Here is a 22,582-nt window from a genome sequence, read left to right as displayed (position 1 = left end):
AGGACGTTTTGTATTTTTTATTATAAGCCATTACAGTACTCATCAATAATGGGGAAAATATATTTTTAACACTTATAATGTAAATTCATTTTGCAATCTGATTTTAGTCAATGCATTTACAAATACATATTTGTTCTCATCTTTGTGGCAGAGTGGTAATCATTATACATTTTGAATGTGTCTGCTTGATTTAAATCCTCAGATCTCATTCCACTTTTTTAATGCAAATTAAACTCTGTGACATTTTAATGTGCCTGCAGCATGTTGTAGTGTATCCAAGCGTAAGATGTTTTTAAAAGCAACATTATAAAAGAAAACATTTTTCCTGAAAGTTTTGTAAATATTTATCATGAAATAATTTGGCTTTTCTCATCTAAAATTCTCTGGCAGTAACTATAATCCATGTTTTATTGTTACCGCAGATGGCAGTGACATCAGGAGATCCATTTGTCTGGGTTTTAAATCAGAGTAACGTTTGTGGATAAAAATTCTTCTTGGCTTGGAGTGAGGTTGGGCACGCATGAGCAGATGCTCTTTTATCCCTTGTTGCCATAACAGAATTGGGAAAATGTATTCCACATCATTTTCGAGAACACACTTGTGTCGGGTGAGCAAAGCCACAGTGGCAACCTGTAGAGGGCTCTGTGACACCATCTTATGCATCCAACTAGAGCTGATGGAGGAAGGGGGAAGGGAGCAGAGAGCTTCCAACAGTCTGGGTTTAGTTTGGTAAACAGGCGAGGAATTGTGGGCAAAGTCCTTTATCTCCTGCTTTGTACCAGGCATGAGATCAGATGACTCAGCCCGAACTCATTATTTTAATAGCCTACAGCTAGTTCACATAACAGCAGGAGGGCACCCCCTCCACAAAGGAGGCCATTTAATTGTTTTAAGTTCAGACTGCTACATTGTAACTGTAATGAAAATATTCAAATGCATGTATTAATAAAGGGTGTTTGTAAAAGAAAGCAGAAGCACGACCTGCAGATATTTTAATAGCAAGTGAATAACGCAGAGTTTTGTAGTTTTGTACATGTTAAGACTCAGCTTAAAAGCATGATTTCATTTAGCAAATCCATGGAAACCCCAAAGCAGCTGTGCTTTGTTAGGAAATTAATTAAATTGGCAATGTATACATTTTTGCCACTTATTTGTATTACAATTTCCTATGTTGCCTTGCATTTTTTCCTTTCTATCATTTTTATGTATGGAGATTTTTTTTAACTTTTAGCAAATAGTATGTTACATTCCTTATCGTGATTTATTTTTTCAATTATAATTGATTTACTAGTAGTGGATTATTTTTATTCTTTTGCAACAGTGCTGATACAAAAACCTGACTCTTTCAGTTTTCTTCTCTGTCCAAGAGAAAGTGCATTCTGATTCAGAAGGGAAGTGCTTTCGTATCCGCAGTCTATTGTTGCCTTCAGTAACTGCGGAGGAAGTAGGAAGAGAAGAATTTACCACTTCAACGGCACCAACAAATCTCTTTATAAAATGGTTTTAACACTTGCAGTTGATACTATTTCTTGTTTTTATTCTTTTACATTCTCAGCAACCCACCTGGGTAGGTGTATGTGAACATTTCTTTTCCAAAGCAACTGAGCAATCCATGAAAAGGGCTGGATGTCCATCTAAGAGCCTGAATGTGCCCCAAATTCACATTCTTTGCTTTTCCATGATTTTGAAATTTAATGTTGCTCTATGGATGCATTGCTTATGTAATCTTGCTTTGCTTTCTAATTTCTGATAAACAGAAGCATGGATATATCCAATGCTATCCAAGCAAATGTGTACTTGCAAAACAGAACTATTCTCTACTAAGTCCACCCCTCTGTGCTCTAGACCAGTGTTTCTCAACCTCGGCAGCTTGAAGATGTGTGGACTTCAACTCCCAAAATTCCCCAGGCAGCATCTTCAAGTTGCCAAGGCTGAGAACCACTGCTCTGCACCTAGTAGCTGGAGAAGGAAGGAGTCAGTGCTGGCCAATAACATTTTGTCAGCAGAAGAACATCATTGGATGTGTAAATCTAAAAAACCTGTAAAGAATTCAATTTCAGTTTAAACATATAGAGAATGATTAAATAATATATTGTGGCCCAATTAATTTTATATTACAATAGTACCATATTCATTTACAATAAGTTTCTTTCATGATCAGAGATAAAATACATTGTTGCTCTTCTGTTCATCTGTGCACCCTCAAAATCTGTTCAGTGATTTGGAGATCACTGTGCTCTAACACAGACTTCTAGTGCACATGGGTGGGGGAGGGGGGCTGAAGTTTTGAATTCTGAATTCTGTCAGCAGAAACATGTCCTGTATTTAATCCCTGCCCAAATGTATTGTAAATAATAGTACCACAACCTGAACCCGGTGGGTTCTCCTTATTTTTATTGAGAACTAACCCCAAAATGCCTTGAGTTATCTAAAAAGCAGCTTATGATTCAAAAACAAATCAGAATAGTGGGACTAGTGTGTTTCAAGTTTAGGTACTGAAATATCTCATTCTCTTGACGTCCATTTTCTATCTTTCATTTTTTATATACAACAATGCATCTTTTTATGCATCTTGAGTTACCCTGCAAATATTTTTATGACCTAGTTGTGCTGGATAAATTTAACCATCCCATTAAACTCCAGCATAAGAATATCCAGTATAGTATTAGCTAGAGGTGTTATAATTATGAGAACTTAACAGCATGGCATCTATTTCTCTTTGAAACTGATTAGAAACTGAACCAAAGATTAAACATCAAAAATATGGTATATCATCACTGCTAAGCTTTAGGAGAGTCTATTATATTTCCTTTTCTATTCATTATTCCTATGCTATTGTTAAATAGGTTTACTTGCACTGTACAGGTAGCCCCCAGGTTAGGAACCCCGGTTTAAAGATGACCCGTAGTTAAGAAAAGAGCCTATTGTAGCAAAATTCAAGTTAATTACACAATACTACTTATACAGTATTATACAGTTATAATTGTATACAGTATTATACAATGTGTATGTAAGCCAAAATAATATTATACAATTATATTGTATAATACTGTTTCGGCTTACATAGAAATTCGACTTAAAAACAGACTTTGGGAACAGAACTCGCTCTTAAACTGGGGACTACCGATATGTGTGTGTGTGCATTTCTACCCATAAGTATTGTGCTTGAACTGTTGCACTGGATTGGAGAGAGCCAATTTCTAGTCCACTTTCAGCAATGGAAAGTCACGGGGTGGCTGTAGGCAATCCCTTTTTCTCAGCCCAACTATCTCACAATCTGTTGTTGTGGGGAAAGATAAGAAGGAGCATTGTGTATGCTGCCTTGAGTCCTTGAATGAAAAGGGATACAGTAACAAGAACAACATGAACCTTCGTCATGTAATGGATTCCACCACATAATGCCGTACATTTTCAACAAACGTCTAAGAAAATATCAACTTATGGTTATGATTTAATAAGTTGTGATAATTTCAAAGACCAAAGAGTATAACACAGTAGCCTTTAGTTTTTGAGATGATATACTATTGTCTAACCCAATTTACCACCCGCCAAATGTGCTGGATTATAATTCCCATCATCCCTGGCCATATTGGGTGGTGATGAGGGGAACTGTCAGATATGTGGAGGATCACATTGAGGTAGATTGACCTAATACATTGCTTTATGTTGCTTTATGTTGCTCTAATATATTGCTTTATGCTTTGTGAGATATTGCTCTGAAAAAAGTTTATTTCCTCTCTCCTGAAGATTATGCAGTATATTGCCACATCAAAATTCAAACAATAGACTCATCTTTCATTTCTTGCTATATGAACTGGGACTGATCCACTAGTTTCTTACACATTTTTAGAGCTGTCCTAACCTGTCATGTTTTTCCATGGATTCTGAAGAAATCTGATCACCTACCAGATGTTGTAAAGATGCCACTTTCCCTTCTAAAATTTGTGAGTTTCTCACAGCTAAAAAAAAAAAAAAAACAGTAAGAGTTACAATCTTCCTTCTAGTGAGCTATGCACTAATTGCATCCTGGATGTCATGTCACTTAGTAAGAGCTGTGTAGTCTGGACTAAATTGAGCAATTAATGATGTGTTTAAAAATATGTTTCAAATACGGTATAACTGTATTTTATTGAAGAGATATTATACCGTCCAGCTCAGTCATGTGAACTATATATTCTGAAGATTTTTCTTTTATTGCTGTGTAGTGTAATAAGGTATCTGAACCATTTTACAAATGGGATGTGAAATGAAATATAAGCATCCATAAAACTATTTCCTATGATTAAGCAGTAACCCATCAAGTATGTATTGTTAGCAGCAAGTGATGACTGGTTTGCTAATTAATGACCCAAAGCAAAAACAAGGCTGATGAATGCCCTAACAAGCTAGCTGTTAACTGCTATGAAGGTGAATTCTGGGATGATAATTGGGACATTAAATTGTACTCAGTGGTTTTTATGCCTTTATTAAGCCTTTTGAAAAATTAGTCAGGGCAAGCTAATAACTGTTTTTCCAGTACAGAACATAAGACATTTATTTGGGTCTATGCAGCAATCCATACGAAATTGGAATTTGTCAGGAATTGATGACAAATGTGGTAATTAACTGCTAAAAACTAAACAAATGGTAGTTATCACTGGAAAAGGACATGCTTTAAAGTGTTATTCCAGTTGGGTTAAATTTAAACAGAGAAGTGTAGTAGTAAAGCAGAGAACTCATAATGACTTGTTTCTCATTAGTAAGAGAGCCTATAATTTTCCTGGCAACCAAATAGCTTTTATCTTAAGGAGCAATTTAATAACTGCATTTCCTAGTTTATAAATCATATATACGTGTGTTTATAGATAGATAGATAGATGCATAGACAGAGAGAAAGAGAAATTGTTAAAAGTAAAAATCATGGGTAAGGCAAGTTAACCTCAAGCCCAGTGCATACCAATTTTGGAGGGTCAAAAAAGTCGAAATGGCAACCATGGTCACACAGTTGAGTCCCTGCTCCTTTTTTTTCCGTGCAACATGTCACATGTAAAAAAGGTGCAGGGCTTCAATCATGCAGTTGCAATCACACCTTGACCCCATCTTTCTGTACTCTACCCCCCCCCCCCGCAGATAGCCCTGGAGGGTCCTGACCTAATGAACTGGGTAAGGAATGGCAACAGCCAAGGAGCCATTGCATCCTTTAGCTCCAGGGATCTCCTAATCCCCATCAAGTTCTCATTTCTAAATGCTGACCAGGAGCCCTTTCAAGCTTTGAGATCTCTCTTTGGCTGTGAGGGAAGGAAGCCCAAGGGTCATAATACTTTTGTCACTGTTTCACCCATTAAAGTAAGTCTTTTTCCAGTCCTATATTGCCAAAGATAGTTTGAAATTTTCCTGTGAACTAATAAGTGAAGGCAACATTTATTTACTAGCAAATTCTTAAAAGACCATTTGAAGTTTGAGCAAGTCACAAAACATAGTATACACCAGCAGTACAGGCTAAAATGCCTATTACTGTGACTGTCTGGATTCACCTTCTCCTGTAGAAGTCAATAGGAGAAATACGTTGGTTGTGGGAAAAAGTGCAGTGGTGCAATTGAGTATGATGTGCCTATCTATGTGTGGTATATGCCCTATCTTTCTTCAACAGTCTACAGCCTCCTGGCTTCCCACACTTCAATTCAATTTCAAGGAAAGCCAGCATAAGTTAATATTCATGGATATTTTTTCTGATTAGGAAGCATATGCAGCCAAGGAGACTTCTAGATTGATTCAAAATTTTGAAAAAGGGGAACGACAGCTGCACACATTACCAGCGTACAACAATATGCTCAGCCCAAAATCACCACTTAAAGGCACTCTAAAGAAATTATCCAACAATGGGGTACTAAAAGGGAAGTGTCTTTTGCAAGGAAATAAAATTTTAGAAGACAGATTTTGGCACAGTATTATGCCTTTCTATGCATCATTTGACAATATTTGGTTTACCAGCAACAAGGGGAGTTCAGAAATGCATAGCATAAGGATTACTACCATGTTCTTGCACTGAATGTTTGTTCACAGTTACCAATTCACAGTATTTTTTTCCCCATAATATTGGTATCATTGCTTTTATAGGTTTATGACTGATGCCGCTCGACGGGAACAGGAATCTCTCAAGAAAAAAATCCAGCCTAAACTCTCCTTGACCTTATCAAGCTCAGTGTCCCGTGGGAATGTATCTACTCCTCCACGTCACAGCAGTGGAAGCCTTACTCCACCTGTCACACCGCCCATCACCCCGTCCTCCTCATTTCGTAGTAGCACACCCACAGGTAAGATAAGATGGAATTGCCATTTGTGGAATAAACTTAAAAAAAAAAAAAAAAAAGCAAACAAATCATAGTAAAGTTAAACTGCTAAAAAGAACCAACAATGCTTAAGTTAAAATTCATTTTCTCTTCAGAAATAAATCTCTTATGTGGTATTGGATGGGCTTTCTTTCCTGAACCAAAATTGTTTTTTGACCGGTGTGACCTGTTTTTCAGACCATGTTTGTCTTTTTGTCTGTCTGTTCAATTACTGCAGATGAAGGGAAAACATGAAGCAAGGGCAAGTGTTCCTTCTGAAAAGGGTGAATTTTTTAAGTTAATTTGAACAGGGAGGTGTCACAACCCCGTAGCAGTGAAAACAGTGTTTGAAATAGGGGGTGAATATTTATGAGCGTGTGAAGTGTGAGTGAGCGTGTGCTTTACTTTTTAGAGAAAATGATAAGTTGGAATATAAAATGGATTAATTTGATTAGGGTTAAAATATGTGTGTTATTATTTCTGGTAGCTCTTAATGGGCTTTTGCTGAATAGGACTGAATGATGAGTTTTTACAATTTAGTTATTCATAAGAAATGAGGTATGGGAAGAAGAGATTTTTTGAAAATTATTGAAATACTAGAGAAGGTGTTAAGTTACTGAAGTTGTTTATACTTGTCTGGAGGGAGAGGGGAGTCGTTTCTTTATATATTTTTTTCTTATTTTCTTTTCCTTTTTTCTAATTTTTATTTCTTTTTTCTTTGCACATTTTATTTTTTATTTTTTATATTTTTCTCAGTTTGTATTAGTTTTTTATCTTTGCAAACTTTAATAAAATTATTATTTAAAAAAAAAGAAATGCAATGGCCAGGTTTTTAAATTGGTTCATGTGTTTGTTTGACTTTGGTCCTGTCAATTTGTCATCTGTAATTCTCTTCCCCCACCTCCCAAGACCATGACATTGCTTTGTTTTAGTCATTTACTAACTGGTCTTGCAAATTTTAGAAGCACATCTCATTCCTATCAGAAATAGTGACAGAATGACATCATCCTCATCTGCATATAGCAGAGTAGAAAAAGGTCTTCTTTGCAAGCCTAGGAGGACGATGGGCCTGAGTTGGAGAGATTAGTGAATTAATTGTGACCAGTGAATTAAGGTAGAGGGTAAGTAGCAAAGCTGCCAAAATGCAAGCCTGCCTCATCCCTTTCTGGGGTGAGAAATGCATCAGATAGCTGTATCTGGAACTTTAACATTACCCACAGATGTTAACATGCCATGTGTAGATAAACATCATTAGGCACCTTTTAATAGTGGATTGCTCTACATTAGAGTTTAATCTCTAGAGCAATATACAGGCAATATGCAAAATACAAGAATTGGGCAACATCTTTATTAAGCATGAAAAAATTATCTCAATTTATTTATTTACATTGATGGAGAATGAACCAGTCATTGCACAGGCAAATTAGATTAGATGTTCCAAACCTGATAAATTCCAAATGTTTGATGTAATTGAAAAATCTTCAAAAATCACAAACACATCTAAAAACCATAATACTCATCCTAAACTATGTTAAACCAAAATGGAGAATAATGGGGTATGCCTATATCATATGTGCAAGTGTCTCCTAATAATGTAACACTTACAGCATAATGAAGTTGAAAGTCTGCCCTTTTAAAATATTCTCTGAGATGTCCAATAAAAGTATGAAAAATATTCTGTTGAATTAATCTTGTTTGAAGATCATAAGAAACATGCTTACTATTTTTAAGACTCTTGTCACAGATATATTTATATGGGATATTCTACTGTACTTTGTTCCAAAGTTTTTGTAAATAACTAATCAGCATCTCACAATACTCTATAATTGTCTATACAAATGTTATAGATGGGTAGTAATTTAGGAGTTGGATCATACTATGAAATCAAAATATGTTTTAATTGGATACGCTGCCATTCCTCAGTCTTAGACAATCCAAATTGCTCTTGTAATTCAAATGAGTTAGGAACTTGATTGACAGTTAACTGACTTAAATTTAATAAATTAAAAAAGATTTACCTGCAGCTTTCAAACTGAGATTGTCTTAAAAGTTTGCCATGTGAATAAGTGTCATGATCATATTTTGGTCCAAACACTTTCCAAATATGTCTTTTTGCCTTTAAGGTTGGAAATATAGTACAATTTTAACAAAATAATGCTAACCCTCTGCAATGGTATCAAAGGAATCACCTAACAACTTTCTAATTGTACCTATAATGGTTTTTAGATTTTATCATTTGGATTCCATGGAAAAATTAAATCAAAATGTATGGCTGGTGATGAAGCTGAATATGGTAGTAACAATCTGAATAAAGAAAATCTAGGAGGTTAACCTCCTCATGAAAACTTTTGTAATAATTTATCTGCTTGTAGTACTTTAAAGGTATTAACACGGAAATCCCTCTAAGTACATATAACAATCTTGAAATAATTAACTGTCACATTTATCTTTTTTCGTAAGCTCACTGACATTTTTAACTATATCAGTGAATTTTGATGTAGAACATTCCAGGTGATCAATAAGACATAACATATTATCAGTGTATTATAACAATTTGTGCTCAGCTTCATCTGCTTTTAATTCCAATGTCCTTTGATTGCCTGATAAAACAGGCCAATGGTTCAATATCAAATTAAATATAAAAGAGATAAAAGTTTCCTTGATGAGCTTCACAAGAATCTTGGTAAGTGAAGAAATAATTCCATTTAGAATAATTCTCATTGAAGGATTAGAATACTATTACTTGGCCAAAAATTGGTTTCAGAAATTTCTACTGCATTATGTCAAAGGCCTTCCCTGTTCCAAAAAGAACACTATTACTAATTCCAGTTTTTCTGAATATATATTTAACATATCAATTAGTAATATAATATCAGAGGTTTGTCACTCTTTTTATGAAACAAGATTGCACAGAATAGGCAAAGGTAATATTGTCAGTAGTCGAGGTGCTAGGGTTATTGTCAAAACTTGGGCATCAACATTTAACAAGTAAACCGGGCAACAGCTTAATCAAAAGAATCTTTAACAGCTTTCATAATCACAGGTGTATAAGCTTCATTAAAAGAAGTTGGGGGAAAAAAGCATCATCATGTAACTCAACAGTACTGGAGCAAAAAAAAATCAATACATATTTTCAAGTCAATAGTATATCCATCAGGGAAATCTGTTTTCATAATTTAATCATATATGTATATAGTACGCATTATTTCTTGAAGATACAAAGGTGCAGCTAAGACAATCAATTTAGTCATTTTGCTTTATACAATTAAATGATTATTCCATGGGCATAAAAGGCATTAATTTTCAATCTAGCAGACATAAAAGCTTTTTTTAGCACTAGGATACATGCTAAAGAATTTACAATTATTTTGTATATGTACTCAAAAGTTCCATAATTTTATATTACAAATTTTGCCATTTTATTCTTCTTTTTCCATTTAATTTTCCAAATTATTCAATAATATGGCTACAATTATGAACATTATATAATGTATTTATATTATACATTTTGCAGAATGTATTTTTTTAAAAAAATCTTCAAAATCATGTTTCTTCTATTTTATAACAAAATAATCCTTTAATAAGTATTTAAATACCATTTTGAAAAAAATAGGACAACTTTTTCTTACAATTGATACGGTTACTGAAGCATGACTGGATATTACAAGAAATAAATATGATATTGACCAATTAAAACCAAGATACTAAAAAAATAATCAAGTTAGGGACAAGTCTAAATATTTTGGTTATGAAGGATTTTAAAGTACAGTGGTACCTTGGGTCACGAACGCTTCTGTTCACGACCAATTCGGGTCACGAACAGCTCCGTTTACAAAATTTTGCCTCTGCGAACGCCGGATCGGGTCACGAACAGAATCCACAGCCATTTTCCCTCCCGTGACACGTGGTCATGGCTTCCTGTAGGGAGGGGGACTCTCCCTCCAAGCAATATCCGCCTCCCCACCCGCCTTCGTCCTCCACGCCAGAAGTCGCGTCGAGCAAGGTTAGCTTTCTCTCTCTTTGTGCTGTACTTTGTGTCATATTTTTGCGGTTTAAAAACAAAACAAAACATATGGTTCAGAACGGATTAACCGTAATTACATTGAACCTTATGTGGAAATTTGATTCAGGATGCGACCAAAATCGGGTCGCAACCAAATTCGGAGGGGTCAGAACGGATTAACCATATTTTCATTGAACCTTATGGGAAAATTTGATTCGGGTCGCGACCAATTTGGGTCGCGACCAGAGTCATGGAACGAATTAAGTTCGTGAACCGAGGTACCACTGTAATTATATAACCACCAGATTAAATTCTCATTTTATAAGCTTTTCATATTTTCCATGTACTAGAATTGAATTTAGCTGGAAAATATTAACAGTCTAATGAAGGATTCAACATTTAATTAAAACATCCAGCCATAGTTATCTGGCCTACACATAAAGTAAAAAGGTGTTCACGTTTTGGTAAGTTTAATAAGCATCTGATGTTTTTAGAAAACACATCTAAAAACCTTCTACATTCCATGAAATACTTAAAGAGAACAAATGAAAAAACTACATCCATGTAGTTCTCTTGGCAACAATAAAGAAGTGGTTTACTGTTGCCTTTTTTCTGGGATGTTTTTAAAGAATACATTTATTTGGGGAAATCTGGTTCTAGAAGTTGGCTTGGTCTGTATTTCAGCAAACCCAACAAAGTCGCACAGCTTTTAGAGAAGTAATATCAGTTTGTACTGAGTTTGAGGTCCAGTCATAAATCCTTAACCAAGAGTTTAATGTTACCTTCAGTATTCCGAATTTCTATATTTTTCCCAACACGCATTTCAGTGTTTATTTTCTGCTGTTTTAAAAAAATAGTGTTGAGTCATTTTCTCCCATTTACTCTGTTTCACAAGGTGTGCATAACTTCAGTGCTTTCAGAAGTCTATGCATTTTAACAAATACTTGTACTTTTGGTCTTTTAAAAAAAGATTCTCAGGCACCCTGACTACGTTTTGCAATAGATACAGATCTTTTTTTTTCAAAGCCACCTTGCCTACTTGTGTGGTCAGGTATAAATGGCAGAAGCCCACCCTGATAGCAAAAATGGAATATCATGTTTGGCCAGACATATCTAAAACAACTCATCAATCATTTGACTTGAAAGGGAGATACCCAGTCAAATTTCTGAGATGGCTCCCTTTTAAATGGCGCAGACCTCTACAGTGCTGTTTGTGACCTAGGAAGTATTAAATGACTTGAATTCCACACAAAAGTAGCTGATTTAAGCCTGTACCCATCTGAGACCATTTTTTAAAAAATACACAAACACTGATTGGTTTTCTCCACGGCTATTTCACACATATCCGATCAGTATGCAGTCCTAGCTGTCTGCATGAATACTTCCAAAGCAATTTACAAAATGAAACCACAGTATTTGTAAGATGGTTTTTTTCTCAAGAATAACATGAGAGTTAAAGGAGCAAGTAAAAGAAAAGAAAAGCCATGAGACAAGAAAAGCACCCATGAAATATTTTTGCAGGGAATTAAAAGTCTAGGAAAATATGAAGTCGGGTAAGAGTAAAGCAGGCACCAACTGAGCAAGCCTTGCAGGCTTCCAGGAGCTGCCTCTTAAAACCAAAGCTTTTATATAGTTGCAAGCCCCACTGACTTGGTAATTAGTTGTATGGGAATTTTTGCAGTAACCTCCACAAGGAGCAATATCGCTAAAGAGTAACGTTCTTGTCTAGACTGCCCTCATAAAGGCATTGCATGTTATAATTTCCATTCTACAAAGCAGCAGCAAAAATGCTGCTTTTCATCTTAGAGCAGTGTTTCTCAACCTTAGCAACTCTAAGATGTATGGACTTCACCTCCCAGAATTCCCCAGCCAGCCATGCAGCCATTGCTGGCTGGGGAATTCTGGGAATTGAAGTTCACACATCTTAGAGTTGCCAAGGTTGAGAAACCCGGTCTTAGAATGTATTTCAAACATCTCTGTAGCTTCATGGAGTAGATGAGCTAACATGAACCCTCTTGTGAACATTGCTGCATGTTGTCAGAGTACCTCCCATGGTGAATGTGATTTTACTGACTGCCGGTCAGTATTACTAGTTGTAGTATTGCTATACTTACTTATACATCTTTCTGCTTTTTTTCTTCTTGTCCTTCTTTTTCTTTTTATGAAATAGCACTTTTGGACTATTTTCATTAAATAATTTATCTAACACCAGTCAGGCAACAAGGTCTGGATATAGCTAGCACAATAGTAACAGGTGCATTTAATCACCGAGTGGTTTAGTATTCATATCTGTAGAACACTAACATCGATATAGTATTTCTAGCTCTATATGATTTATCTAATTTGCCAGTGCAATGGCATACCATGTATGAATATTTTTTTGTCAATTTTAGATTGATAATGCTTTAAAGCGGGTATTAGGGTTTTAATGTGTATGGCACTTTTATTTCCCAAGTTTCAATAAAATGCCAATAAGAAGACTTGAGATGAGACTTCTGATGAATAGCAGATGTATTTTGATCAAGACACAGCTGGGTGACCCCAATCAACACATTAACAAAAGATGTTGATGGAATCACACCTCACAAAACAAACATCAGAGGCTTTATAGACATTTAAATCTGTAATCAGATAGTACATCCCCTCATACCCATACAAGGGATTTTTGGGACGGTCTGAGCAAGTGAAAGGTGGTTCTTAGGAAGGTAAACTTAAATGTAACTTTTTCTTCTGGTTACCAAGGGAATGGCATACCAGATTCTTCTTATCTTTCTCTAGAATGTAGGGCCTCACAACTGTTGCAAAAAGCTTGGTACAACAAACAGCTTGTACTCGGCTAATTGCTTATTCGAAGACAATCGGGCATTCAGCAAAGAGATAAGGGGGGAAGAAACCAGTGCTCTTTACAAAACAAAAGCAAGTTAACCCTTTAGAAATAAAATAGAGTGGACTGTTACAGGTATGGTTATACATTATGTTAAGCATATATATATATATATATATATATATATATATATATATATATATAAAATATAAAATTGTGTATATATAGAATATAAAATTGTGTATCAAAATAATGCCCTTCAAATGCATCAGTTCAATGAAAGGGTTTTAAAGTGACAAAAACATCATGGTGAAAAGGATTATTCTATATGGAATAAAACATGGAAGGTTGCAATATAGATCATTTATTTATTTGATTTACATAGTGCTCAGCAGTATTTATGGGGGGTAAAAAAAAGTCAAGATGGCTGCCACACTCATGTGATCAAAGTCCCGCCCCTTTTTAATATGCATCATGATGCATGTAAAAAGACAGGGCTTCAACCTCATGAATGTTGCTACCATCTTGACTTTTTTATCCCCTCCCTGTGGAACACCCCAATACTGCCTTCAAGGGAGTTTATGTAGGAATCTCCTTTTGTTTTATCCTCCTAACATGATTTTCCATCTTCAAAGCACTCAGCAAAATGTGGAATACTATTTTCCCGAAAATGTTCTTGCAATTCTGCCATCAGCTCAAACACCCTGTTGAGAACGCTTCCTTTGCTGAGCCACCATATTTCTGTGTGTAACAGGAGACTTATGTGCCCCCATCTTCGAAAATAAATGCAAACCATGCCCTAGACATCCCTGTGAATTAGAACACATACAAGATATTTTATGGCCTTTACTATAATGGCTGTTGTATAGCTATAAAGTATGTTTAAACAGTGAGTAATAAGTTAGGCTTTGAGTACATCTTAGTAACTTCATCAGCCATAGTTCGTTCACAGAATTCCTTTTTTATTGTAATCCTTTATTTTAAGCATGAATCTATTCCCCGGTATTGTCCCTTGGAGGAAAAACCAGACCATAAAAAGGGTAGGAAGACTGAACAGCTGCCTTCCTGTTCTGTGCACAAGTCTGTAGACATGCAACCCTTCACTGCTTTTTGAGGAATTTACTCTCACTGAACTTAGTGGGATTTAATTCTGGGCAGACAAGCATGAGATTGCTCTCCAGTGTCCTGGCATTGCATTTTAATGTAAGAATGGAGTTGCAAGAGAATATCTCCTCTGAATGCTTTTTCTTTTTTTCCACATTTCAACAGAGATACATTTCCTTCCACCCCATGTCATTGGTAGATCTGCTTTCCTTCTTTCTTAATTCTCCATAAAAGTTTTGCTAGAATTCAGCTAACACTGCAGTGACCAACAGTGAAAAATGCTATACAGTAGTTTATTTTTACTTTCCTGGCATCATTGATTTTGTTACCAATACCCTAGCCAGGACTGTGAGGGAGGAAAGGGAGACAAGCTGGCAGAGATGTTATTATGTCTAATTTAATTTGCAGATAAACCTCTGATGGGGAAGGACCTTTTGGGATCTAGTTATATATTTACTTGTTCTTCGTCATATTTTTTAAGGTATATTGTAAACTTTGCTGTTTCACTTCAGAAAATCTGTGCTTCGTGTGGCTCTAATAGACTGCATTTGTTGAAATGTAGTAGCAGAAACACGATTTAATAATGTTTTAAAACAACATATGCATTGGGTTGATGTTTTCCTGTATTCTGTATATAAACAAAAGACTTTATTGCTACTGAAGGGGGATTTTGTTTTGTTTTGTTTTGTTTTAGAGCAAACAAGATTGGAAAAAAAAAATTACCATTGCTTCCTGAAACTAGGAGCTCACTGTGCCCATAAAATGTCAACAGTCTATTTTATGTTAAAATGGCTTTCAAGACTATGCTGCTCTCCTTTGCAGCAACTAACTTTTTTTCCTCCCAAACCAGAAGTTTATATGATTTTATAAGTTTTTGTAACTTTTACAATTACTGAATCTTTTATATAATGTAATAACAGGCTGATTGTTGCAATCAAGCAGCAGAACCAAAACTGGACATAATCAATAGATTCTTAGCAGTTTACAACAATACAGCAAAATGATTAAAACAAAATTTAATTTTGAAAATCATAAAAATGTTCTCTGGAATAATACCATTTTAAAATTCTTTCTAAAGACCAGTAGGGAGAGGACAAGTCTGGTCCCCAGTGGGAGGCCATTCAAAAGCAAATGGTGCCACTAAAGAGAAGCAGCGCTGCCTGGCATCTTCTCTCCTCACCTAGCACCTGTTCACTACAAAATGTAAATATTGGGCTGATATAATTGGGAGAAGGTGGTCCTGTAGTTATGCAGTGCCAAGCCATGAAGGGCTTTATAGGTCAATACCAGCACCCTAATTTGTACTCAGAAACTTGGACAGGGAATTGCAGAATTGTGGTACTGTATATGTTCCTAATGTTGGGAGATGGCAAACATATGGGCTGCTGCATTCTAGATCAGGGAAGTTGGTGGGACAGACAGGGAAAGGAAAAACAACGTGTATCCAGACCAGTATATGTAAGACTGGGAAGGAAGAACACAGAGCCATGTACTGGGATTATAGTATCTAATTGTGTGTGTATTCAAGATTTGTGTGCCTTGACTAGTGATTATCAAACTGGTTTGTTTTAAACAAAATTCCATTTTACTCAACTTTCTTGGAGAATTCTCCATCCATTTTGTAAAATATTACATCATCCTAGCAGGAAATGGTAGTTTCGAGGAACTCAAGGAACATTAGAGTATAAGAATGAAGTCTCTAGAGCAGTGTTTCTCAACCTTGGTCACTTTAAAGCTATGTGGACTTCAACTCCCAGAATTCCTCAGCCAGCATGAGAAACACTGCTCTAGGGACTTTCCATGTTATTAACTTTGAGCAAAACAGGAAAATTCTTTTTCCTCCTTATTTTCCAGCATGATATTGAACAGATACCCAATAGTCTTGGAAGTAATGTAGTGCATAAGAGAGTGAACAAGTTAGACTGAGTAAAATGTTTTGTTCATTCTCAAAGTGGACCTTCATTCTGAGTAATATCCTGGAGAATAGTTCTACAGACAAAATCAATGAAAAGAGCAATCCCCATTTACCCAAACATGAAATATAGTCATCTTTTGTAATTACTCTTACAGGCTTAATGGAAACACACCAAAACACACACACACAAACACACACACACTTTCAGACAGAGTTGTCTCTGCTTCAGACACAAATCTCAACTCCCATTACCCAGGATGAGTTACTGCCTTTTCATCTTGCCAAAGAAAAGGAAGCTAACGCTTTAGCATCCATTGCACTCTGCAAGTTCACTAGAGCTTATAGTAAATAATAATGAAAATACCATTGCAAAATTGATTTATTTTATCTCAAATGTGTTGTTCCAATATACATGTATTGTTTTAAATGAAAAAGTATTTTTATGAACATACAGGCACCACTACGATAAAGTGTGAATTGGGATTTTAAGAGCCTATCCAAATTTAAAGGGAATTTCTGTAAGACTGCATCCTTGTTTAAAAGTGAACTCCATTTAATCCAAAATTAAGCCAAGATGTTTAAGCTAAAGTGGACATAACAGTCATGAAAGAAATAGCAAGAAGTTTGAATCATCCAGTGGAGAAATTAATCTTCAGATATATTCAAAGAAAGGAAGTGGCATGATAAGAACAATTGAAGGGGAAGTGTTTTTTAACATATAACTGCTGATTTTTAAAGATGACTAATTATTGACACATAAAACTAGTTTGGTGAACTATTGTGGGCTTTGGATTTCTTTATCTTTTTAGAAAAGCTTTCTCCCTGCACCGTGATTGGTTTTAAGGGGAAAGTCAAAATCATGTTGTGATACAGTGTGGGTGCACCTATTTAAAGGGAATGGAAGAAGGTCAGATGTTTCACTGAAATATCACAAAAGTCTCTTTGGACTATTTTCAGCAAGTAGGTGTGCATTTATTTAAACATTTTACTAGAACCTGTGCCATCAACCTACGCCCTCCTTACCAAAATGTGAAACATCTATTTCTGCCAGTTTTATATGATTTTTATGCAATGAAATTTCTTTGAAACTTAATTAGTTGTGGTCCAATATTTTTTAAAAAATGATTGAGATTGCTAATATGGTCCAACAGCAACAGCCCTGCTTGACAGTCAGATGTCTGTAGAGAAAGCACATTGTAATGTTGGCAGCAGTTTGTTTTTCTGTTAAACCATATAAAAGTTTGATTGAAAGAATGTTGAATTTGACTTGGCAGGTTGGTGTTCATATTTGTTGCTCATCTTCTTTTCAATTATTGTAAAGAAAGCAAAACTAAACCAAAAAGCAAAGGCCAAATGTATCCATCTTGGCAAAAATATTTTCTTTTGGCATTTTGCCACAAAAATATACCTTTTCTTCAGCAAATAAAACAAACCAGCTGATAGATCTATAGTTGTGCACCTGATACAATAACTTTTTGCCTGCCATTGATGAAAACATCTGCAGTGTCTTTAATAAAAATATTCAATTTAAAACATTTCACCCAAGGAAGGAAGAAATGAGTTCAACAAAAATTTCATACAGACTGGAAATCAATCTGTCAACAGACTCCAGCCACAAAGCAGATGAATAGTCTAGCTCAGCTTTCCCCAACTTGGTCCCCTCTAGATCAGTGTTTCTCAACCTTGGCAACTTTACAATGTGTGGACTTCAACTCCCAGAATTCCCCAGAGAGCATGAAGTCCACACATCCACTGCTCTAGATGCTAAGGCTACTAGAATTCTTAGTCAAGTCAAGGAAAGGCTGCTTTGGTAAACATATTTTTTCCTGACTATTGTAAACATTAACTTTGAGTTGGAGAAGTTTGTTAATTATATTGCTTCACTCATGGTTCAAGTGGGTTGTTTATGCTGGTCTATGACAATAATAAAGATTTGATTTGATCAGGTGGGTTATGTAACTAATAGTAAAGAAAAACTCATTGAAAGGATGTTGTGAATAATGGTTATGCTAACATAGCTCAACTTTCCATGCTTGTGTAAACAAGAAAGTAGCTTATAATTCCTTGGATGCCTTTATGTACACTAATCCTAAAGAGAGATGATTCATTTAACAGCTTAATCCTCTCAAATATTACTAGCCATGAATATTCTTAAAGCTTAATGTACATCTTGGGGCACATCTGACAAGTGATCAGCATTACAAAATTTTCCAGATTGAAAGAGTTAGTCCTGACAAACAGAATTTTGCTAGTGGTAGCATGCCCTCTTCTACATTATCTTTTGTACCTTGGTCCTAAATATATTCCTAGGATGCATCTCACGATATGATTTCTTGGCTGGTAAAGTTTTCACCAGCAAAAGCATGCACAGAAGGTATTCTGCAGACTGAAATGTTTTAGACCATAAAATTCCTGTCTCCTGGACATACTGATTGAGATTTATGGACATATAGTCTAAAACATTTTAAAGGAACCAGTTTGCCTATTAGTTCACCTGCCTGCAAGAGTTTTCAAGAGCCAATTGTAGAGTAGTGGTGAAGCCATTAAACTTCACCAGAGAAACCCAAGTTCAGGTTTCCACTTGACCACAGACTTCACTTCATAGTTTTGGACTACAGCAGTCATATTCTTAGCCAAACCTATTTCACAGGATTGTTGTTAAACAACCCCATGGTCTGCTAGCGCTAATCAGAAATTCAAAATTTGAATTCTTGGTTTGTAGATTTGCAAACTATAGTTATTAGAGAGATGGTAGACATAAGCAAGGTCTGCATGTGTCATTCGTTTCTGGAGGTCACGCATCAGCTTACCTTGGTTTGGCTGACTAGCATTTAAACACATCCAATTTGACTTAGTGTGAACCAGGTCCCTATGGCTTCAACAAACCCCAGTTAAAAGAAACAATGTATGGAGACAGTACTGTTTTTAGACTATTAACAGCTAATATTGACAAGAAAAGAGTAGAGAATCATTTTCCAGAGAGATGGAAGATGGGTCTTTAAGGCTGAACTGATTTTCAAATTTATGGTTTCACAGAACAGCTGTTCTGCTTCCATTGCATTAGAACTTTTTTTCTGCTTTGTATGTCTATTGAGCAAATAGTTCACTGTCAGCTGTGCAGGGTAGACCAGACTAAGAGGCCAATGCCACATAGGTCAGGACTACTTTTATTTTAACAGTTATAGTAACAGAATCTTGCAAATCTGAATGTGCTTCCCCTCTCCCTCACTTTATCTTCATGTTTCTCAAATTAGTTTCTTGGCACAGGCTCAAGCCCCGCTTATCTGTTCGTTGCCTTCTTCAAGACCATTCCTTATGCCCTTTGCCCTTGCATAAGATTAATGTTGATTGAAAGGTTTGGAGGCTCAGTGAATACATGGTTTATGGGACAGAAATATTCTGCAATGACATTAGTCCTTGCCAACTTACAAACTTGTTAAAATTATTTTTTTCTTATGTCACAGAAATGCCTTTAAGAACTGCTGCTACATACACCTGTTGCAGCTACTGAAAGTCTGCTTTCTCAGTGCTCTTAGTGTCCTTTGTAATGGGCACCTCACACAGAGACTTATTAATATTTATGACCACTTTAAAAAATAAAATTAAAAAGCTTGCCACATATTCTGCAGACAATTGCTGCCCTTTAGCAACATAGTGCTGAATTAGGGCTGGGTATAATGCAATTTATTCTCACACCCAGACATATTGCTACAATGTAATTCTAATTAGTGTTGTGCTACATTATCTGTTAATTCCAGAGGGCACTAAATGCATTAAGGGTTGTCAGCATATTATTCTAGACTGTTTATGATCTAGAGAATTACCCCTTTCAGCTGTTTTACTGGGAAAAGGAAGAACCTTAAAAGTCTGCTTAGGTTTTGATGCAGAGGGAAGGAGGAAAAATATTCAGTCCTACTCTCTCCCTTTCCCTAATGATCCATTTGTTTGTTTTCTGGCCATCAGTATTTAAAGTGAAGCTTTTAAGTGGTTTGTGCAATATATTGCAGCAATTATTTAACCAATGAATCATTGTGTGTCCTCGCTGTAATGAGAAACATCTTATAATTAAAATACTAATCTATTAGTCATATAGGTAGGGAAATAAAGCAGAGAAAAATAGATACCAGTAAGATGAAATATGCCTTTGATTATGTGTCAGGTCAGTGTTGACTCTTAGCAACCACGTAAATAGATTTTCTCCATGACAATCTGTCCCTAACCTGGTCCTTCAGGTCTTCCAGTGGTACACTCATGACCACTGAAACTGAGTACATCTACCTTGCTTGGCTGTCCTCTTCTTCTCTTTCCTTCCACTTTTCCCAGTATTAGAGCCTTCTCCAGAGAGCTAGATCTTCCCATAATGTGTTCCAAGTATGATAATTTGAGCCTAGTCATTTGTGCCTTGAGTGAGGACTCTGGGTTGATTTGTTCAATGATCCGTTTGTTTGTTTTCTTAGCTGTCTGTGGTATTCTCAGGAGTCTTCTATAATACCAAACTTCAAAAGTGTCAATACATTTTCTATTCTGCTTCTGCAACATCCAACTTTCACTTCACAGGGAATGCCATTGCTTGCACTATTTTGATCTTTGTAGGTATAGACATATGGCACCTGAATTTTCCAAAGCCTTTCATGGCTGTTCTACCAAGGGCTAATCTATAGTATATTTTTGACTGTTTATTTCTTTACTGTTGTTAGTTGATCCTAAAAGGCAGAAGCCATTTACGACTTCAGTATCTTCACTGTCAGTTCTAAGGCTGGTTGTTGTACTTGTTTTTATTAGTTTGGTCTTCTTCATATTTAATTTTAGTTCCATTTTTCACTGTACTCCTTGATTTTTATTACTAGAGCTTGCAGACCCTTTGCATTTTCAGCTACCAGAGCATGTTTTAGTTTACTTGTATTAATTCTTTATGTCACTGCTCTGTTTTCTTAGGTAGTGAATATGATGAAGAAGAAGTAGACTATGAAGATTCAGATAGTGATGAGTCTTGGACTACAGAAAGTGCCATCAGTTCTGAAGCTATACTAAGTTCCATGTGTATGAATGGAGGAGATGAGAAACCTTTTGCTTGTCCTGTTCCTGGGTGTAAAAAGCGATATAAGGTAAGTGTGATGATACAGTAAAATTCTACTCTCCAAAGCAGATGCCTTGTGATTTCATATATTTTATCCTGATCTGTATTTATTTATTTAGAAATTTATAAGGTTACCTAACTTTTCAATCACTCTTATGGCAGCTTCAACCTAGTGCCATGAATACATCCTGTAATAAAGCTCTAGATCAGTCTTCTACAATCTGGCACCTTTCAGATTTGTCAAACATTTGAGCCAGTATGGCACCCATACCTATTGGAGATGGTGGAAGTTGTAGTCCAGACACAATTGGAAAATACCTTGTATTGGACTATAAAGCACTCATCTTGTGACAATAGTGCCTGGTGCCTGCTAATGTAGAAACAGTTGAGAGCATGTGCACTAGACATAAAGCATTCACCAACATTGCTTTCATTTAGCACATTTGAAAATGTGTGCATTCACTCTGACATGTCTTATAACTGGGAATAAACAGCATGACAAGTGATAAAGAAATTGAGAAATGCCAAGAGAAATTATTTCAGAAAAGCACTTTAAGTGAAATTCTCAGTTGGATACAAACTCTCTGGAGAGCCCTTTGGCCTTAATGTATATCCAAGTCTAATTGTGTTAGTAGTTAACCACTCCTAAGATAGAGAAAAACAGGTCATTCAAATACTCCAACAAAACTATAAAAGAATGTTAAATTGATTCATTTATAATTGGAGGAGAGGAGGGAGAAAAGTGGCAAAAGGATCCTCTGATATTCTTCCAGACTCCTTGTTCACACAAAAAGCATCAGGAGAAATTCATATGCTCTGTGAGAATATTCCTAGTATTATGCCCAAGGAGTGCAGTATTCAATCATTATGTTTCCATGCTGCATTTCTGCAAGACATTTTACCATTTTAAAAGATTAAAACAAATGTTATACAAAACAAATGAAAAACTCTCTGGAATTGATGGTTAAACTGGGGTTCTTGAACTAAGTTGAAAAGACTTGTTTCTATCTTAACAACCACAAACTCATAGCAAAGTCACAAAATGTTATTGGCAAGATGGGGAGATTAAAGTGCATTTTACTGCTACAAAGATCACTTTTACAGGTAGAAACTCTAGCTGGAATGAAAAAAAGTATTCTAAAAAGGCCCTTTTTTCAAGGAAAATATTATCTTTCCTATTTCATCCTTGTGCACTGATTTTAAGTGATGAGTCCAAGAAATAAAATATTAATGACATTAGGTTACAATGGCTCTAGGACACTGCATGAATATGTATTGCTTTTTAAGGGCTATTCAAAATGATACAAGTCTGAGGCAGTCAAGAAAGCACTCACTCATGGTTCTTTTACTT

At 35.7% G+C, this 22,582-nt stretch overlaps 1 protein-coding gene across 1 annotated transcript in view; it reads left to right on the top strand.

Moving 5' to 3' along the window:
- JAZF1 (JAZF zinc finger 1) overlaps positions 1 to 22,582 on the top strand; it is a 130,707-nt gene that overhangs the window by 104,281 nt on the left and 3,844 nt on the right. The window contains exons 3-4 of the mRNA XM_088150719.1: positions 6,097 to 6,293; positions 21,090 to 21,259. Of these exons, the coding sequence (XP_088006845.1) occupies positions 6,097 to 6,293; positions 21,090 to 21,259 (367 nt within the window). The remainder of the gene's footprint in view (positions 1 to 6,096; positions 6,294 to 21,089; positions 21,260 to 22,582) is intronic.

This window comes from Python bivittatus, unplaced genomic scaffold (assembly GCF_059951505.1).
Source record: "Python bivittatus isolate LINGU-HERP-01145 unplaced genomic scaffold, Pbiv_v1 ctg000610_np1212, whole genome shotgun sequence".
In the NCBI taxonomy this organism is placed as follows: domain Eukaryota; kingdom Metazoa; phylum Chordata; class Lepidosauria; order Squamata; family Pythonidae; genus Python; species Python bivittatus.
This window is presented reverse-complemented; position numbering and strand designations above follow the sequence as displayed.